The sequence below is a fragment of the Clupea harengus genome, chromosome 4 (assembly GCF_900700415.2).
Source record: "Clupea harengus chromosome 4, Ch_v2.0.2, whole genome shotgun sequence".
NCBI lineage: Eukaryota > Metazoa > Chordata > Actinopteri > Clupeiformes > Clupeidae > Clupea > Clupea harengus.
Genome location: NC_045155.1, coordinates 167,353 through 172,352, shown reverse-complemented (window position 1 = coordinate 172,352; position 5,000 = coordinate 167,353). Strand labels below are relative to the sequence as shown.

Here is a 5,000-nt window from a genome sequence, read left to right as displayed (position 1 = left end):
GCAGATGGCAGGAGCAGGAGGAGCAGGATTGAGGTCTTTTGGGATGGATCGGTGTCCTCACCTTCTTACTTCTCTCTCTCTGTCTCTCTGTGTGTGTGTGTGTGTGTGTGTGTGTGTGTGTTGTCTTGTCTTCTCTTCTCCATCGTTGTGTCTTAATCATGTTTTCCCATCTCTAGAAGGGTTTCCGATTGCAGCTTTGTGCAAAATAGAAGCGACTATTTCTTTTTTTCACAATTGTGAAATGGTGTGTGTTTCCATTGACTGATGTTATCTGATTAAACCTGGGTTACCCCCTCTTGTGATAGTCATTCCAATTAAACATGCCGATGGATCTCCAAGATCTGAAAAGTCTTATCGGTTTAATTCTGATTGTATCCGCAGCAATAGTGGTAGTGATTAATTAAAGGTGACGAGGGCGGGCGTGTGATGCATGCAATAACGGAAAGACAAACCCCTTGTGCTTGACGGCGGCCACCTATCAGGAATGTTCTGGGACGTTTGAAATTGAAATTGAAATGTATTGTTTGGAGGATAACCCCTTGAGATGCAGCATCTCGTTTTCGAGGGGGGTCCTCACTTCATTGAGGCACCAACTATACGAATCATTTCGTTTTCTTCATCGGACCTCACGAAAAGCACCATGTGTTTGAACTTAAATGAACTTGCCATGTGACTCACTTAAATGTGGAAAATGTATTTCCATTTCAATTTGATGAAATGTTGCTTTGTTGCCTACTCTAGAAAGACATAGCATATAAACATGAGCATATAAACATTTCTTTTTGATTTTTTTATGTTTACATTTCTCGTTCTTCTGTTCACAGTTTCAAATTGTGCATTAAGCAGGTTAATGCAAACCCATGTTCCATCTTTATTTCTTTCTCTGTACTCCCTCTATATATCCTGTTCATTCTGCTCTTTTCGAACTCTGTGGGTGTCTTAAATCAGATCCGACCAGATCCAACCAGATTAGATTAGAGTAGATTAGAGTAGATTAGATTAGATCTCCTCCTCCTCCTCCTCCTCCTCCTCCTCACCTTCTGACAGATCTCCATGTGCTTCTTCAGGCCCGGCACGGTCTTCCTGGTGACCACGGAGCAGGTGGGGCACACCACCTCCCCCCTCTCGGAGATGGCACTGTGCCACTGGGCATCTGCTGGGGGTCCTGGAGACGGGCACACAGGGCACAATGTTAGACTGGTGGTAAAGTTGAAAGTACATTTAAATGATCCGTCTGAAATGTCCGTCAGTTTAATTCCACTGAAATGTCCGTCAGCTGTTTTTGATGTATGTTCCGCAATATATGTATACAATATGTCCATAGTAAGACTGACATGACCAGGGGGGGCACTGTGGCGCAAGCAGTAGCCCCGACCATGTGCGGGCTTGAGCGCCCACGGGGACACGGGTTCGAATCCGACCCGCTGTCATTTCCCGATCCCACTTCCCACCTCTTCTCTCCATCTCATTTCCTGTCCAAAGCTTCACTGTCCTATCGATTAAAGGCAAAAAGCCCCAAAACAAATCTTTAAAAAAGAAAAGAAAAGACTGACATGACCAACCATCAACCAATTCTTTGGTTACAAGTGCTATTGCATGGTGGTGTACATGTATATAACACAACACAAGTTATGGATCTGTGCATGTAACTGAATCGGAATTAACGGCAGTTTTGAAACGATTACATTTGTATTATTGTATTTTTAATTTGGACTGTTTTCTGGGGGTAGTGAGTCTGGCAGAAGCCTCCACGGCGGTAACCACGGCGGTAACCACGGCGGTAACCACGGCGGTCACATTGTCACTCCTTCCTTCCTTCCTCATGAAGCACACGTTTATGTTTCCTGTGGCCATTTAGAAGCAGGAAGCGCAAGACCCATCATCTAATAGATGGCTCCTCCCAAAACTTTCACTCGGGAACATCATTTGTTCCATCAATACGCATTCATAGAGGGACTGGAGGCACAAAGGACCGTTTCAACACTATAACGTTAAGCATTGCTACCAGACTGTCTGTCTTGGTGTCAGTCGTTGAGGAACGTTTCAACACTATCCCAACGTTAAGCATTGCTACCAGACTGTCTGTCTTGGTGTCAGTCGTTGAGGAACGTTTCAACACTATCCCAACGTTAAGCATTGCTACCAGACTGTCTGTCTTGGTGTCAGTCGTTGAGGAACGTTTCAACACTATCCCAACGTTAAGCATTGCTACCTGACTGTCTGTCGTAGGGCACTGGGAATAAAAGCGGATTTCTGCCAACTCAAAAAGTCAAATAAAAAAAAGTACAGTTCAACAGTTCTCTTCATGCCGTCTCATCTCCATCTCATCACTCCTCATATTTATGTTTCTACACGTGTGAAGGCTCAACGTTAACGCCATGTTCGCTGGCCTGCTGTGGAGTGGTGGTGGTGGTGGTGATGGTGGTCCTGAGGCTGTGTGGGCCCACCTGAGGCTGGAGGCTGAGAGGCCTCTCTCTCTCTCTCTCTGTCTCTCCTGGACGGAGCTGGAGCCGGAGCTGTGTGCTTCCTCGGGGGCTCCTCACTGAACAGGCCCCCCTCTGTCCTCTTCGCTCTCCCAGCCTTCAGCTTCTCCTCCGCTTTATTCATCCCTGCATGGGGACAAGACAAGACACACACACACGCACGCACGCACGCACGCACACACACACACACACACACACACACACACACACACACAAAATAACAAATGTTTAGCGTGAGTCACCGTGGTCTCTTAGCTGTGGCAGGAAATTAAACACCTCTCTAATCACCCTTTTACCAGGGGAAAGAGAGTCAAATCACAACCAGATGGCACGACTGGGCTTTGAAGTTGCCATTACGATAACATGCCCCCTCCCCCGACATTAACATCACCCCGAGGCTCATCTGAAACACTGGATCAACCTTGACACAAACACAGGACTTGTAAGAACAGTGAGGTGCCGATCTCAATGGAAATAACAAGGGCGGCGAAGGCAAAGCGTAACACAGTGCCCAGACTAAGTTCTGCGTCATTCGTAAGTGATGATTCGTTTTTGAAGTGTAATTGTCAATGGCCTTGTTGTCAAGCCGGTCAACCACCCTATTTAGAATCTTTCTGGGGTGATTCTTCAGAATGCCTGAAATGTTACTACGGTACTTTAAACCGACATTGATGAACATTTTTGCATTTTACACGAAAATGTGACCAGTTTCAACTCCAATTCAACGCTCTTTTCCCAGGTTGCCAGCGTAATCCTAGCGGTGTGGCCCATTCTGCTGGTGAACCTTGCCAAACAATCTGCTGCTACCACCACCAGCCACGCCGATCCCCGCCTAAGCATCACCAATGGCGGATACGCGGACACCAAAGAACCTCAAGGGTTAAAACGGGGTCTTGAGCGGCGTAAAAGAGATGCTGATTCACACACTGGGCTTGCCTACAGGATGTTCCTCCCTGGCACCACTCTCGAGCGCCCTCCTGGCACGGTGCCACGGTGCCACGGTGCCAGTCTTTCACTATTTAGCTGTGTCGTCGTCACTTATGGAGGTCATAAACTCCACGCAGTTCCATTTTATGAATCGACAGCTTCACATCACAACACAAGTAGTGTGGACTATTGGAGACTAGGTTTGTGTAGAGACACTTTGCTGAACTTTGTTGACAGGAACACTGTAATTTCCTCCAATATTAGGAGTCATTATGAGTCATGGGAATGTAAGTTGACATTAAAATATAAGACTGGAGCATATAGATATGATATAAGTGATATAAGTGAAACCTACATGTCCTGTGAGTTGTTCTTCTGCTACAAGAATGTTTCTAATGTAAATGTATCGGTGGGGGAGGCTACCTTTGAGTCCAAACGCATGTTTCTAATGTAAATGTATCGGTGGGGGAGGCTACCTTTGAGTCCAAACGCATGTTTCTAATGTAAATGTATCGGTGGGGGAGGCTACCTTTGAGTCCAAACGCATGTTTCTAATGTAAATGCACAGGTGAAGGCGGACAGGTGAGAGAGGACAGGTGAGAGAGGACAGGTGAGAGAGGACAGGTGAAGGAGGACAGGTGAAGGAGGACAGGTGAGAGAGGACAGGTGAAGGAGGCTACCTTTGAGTCCAAACGTGCCGGAGATGGAGGGCTGCTCTCCGGTGAACTTCTTTGGAGTTTTCTGCTTCCTTCCTGGCTCAACAGGGACACAGAGAAGAAGAGGAGATCAAACACTTAAAGAGGCCTCGCCGTGCTATAATTATTTATTTATATATATATATACAGTACCAGTCAAAAGTTTGGACACACCTTCTCATTTTTTAAGAAGTTTTTTCTTTACTTTTATTATTTTCTACATGGTAGATGAAACTTTTTTTGTTTAGTACATCATTCCATATGTGTTCTTTCATAGTTTAAATGTCTTCAGTATTAATCTACAATGTAGAAAATAATAAAAGTAAAGAAAACACTTCTCAAAAAAATTAAAGGTGTGTCCAAACTTTTGACTGGTACTGTATATATATATAAAATATTAAAAGCAATATGGGCTCATGTCCTTGACCAACCCCACGAACACCAGAGTCCTTTTGCTTTCATACAATAGCTCTACTACCAGCTAACTCAGTCTGATGACACCAGTTTATGTTTTTTATTTTTATTTATTTGGATCTATATTATTCATTCTTTGCTCGTGTGTTCATTGTCAACGGTTGCCAACCGCTGCAGCCAGGTTCAGTCCGAGAGGCTGCTTCTGCTCGTTAATCAGTCCTCCCTCCCAGCTGTTTTAATAATGTTCATGTGTACATTCCCCTTAGTCCGTTTGCTTCCTTTCCTCACTCACACAATAGCTGCCAGCCATTCTGCTCTCTCGCTCGCTCTGAGTGAATGGAATGTTCCAGTTTTACAACTCAACTGTTGAAGTATATCAAATGCGGAGTGATTACTGGCGGCGTAAAGTTCGAGTGAGTTTCGTGGCAGGGTATCCCCACTCGTGAACGGCCTCCAATCCAATCCTCCAATCCAATCAGAA

The 5,000-nt window shown here is 45.2% G+C and overlaps 1 protein-coding gene across 1 annotated transcript in view; it reads right to left on the bottom strand.

Moving 5' to 3' along the window:
• znf512b (zinc finger protein 512B) overlaps positions 1–5,000 on the bottom strand; it is a 33,832-nt gene that overhangs the window by 25,431 nt on the left and 3,401 nt on the right. Inside the window, 3 exon segments of the mRNA XM_031565635.2 lie at positions 1,038–1,165; positions 2,448–2,609; positions 4,091–4,162. Of these exon segments, the coding sequence (XP_031421495.2) occupies positions 1,038–1,165; positions 2,448–2,609; positions 4,091–4,162 (362 nt within the window).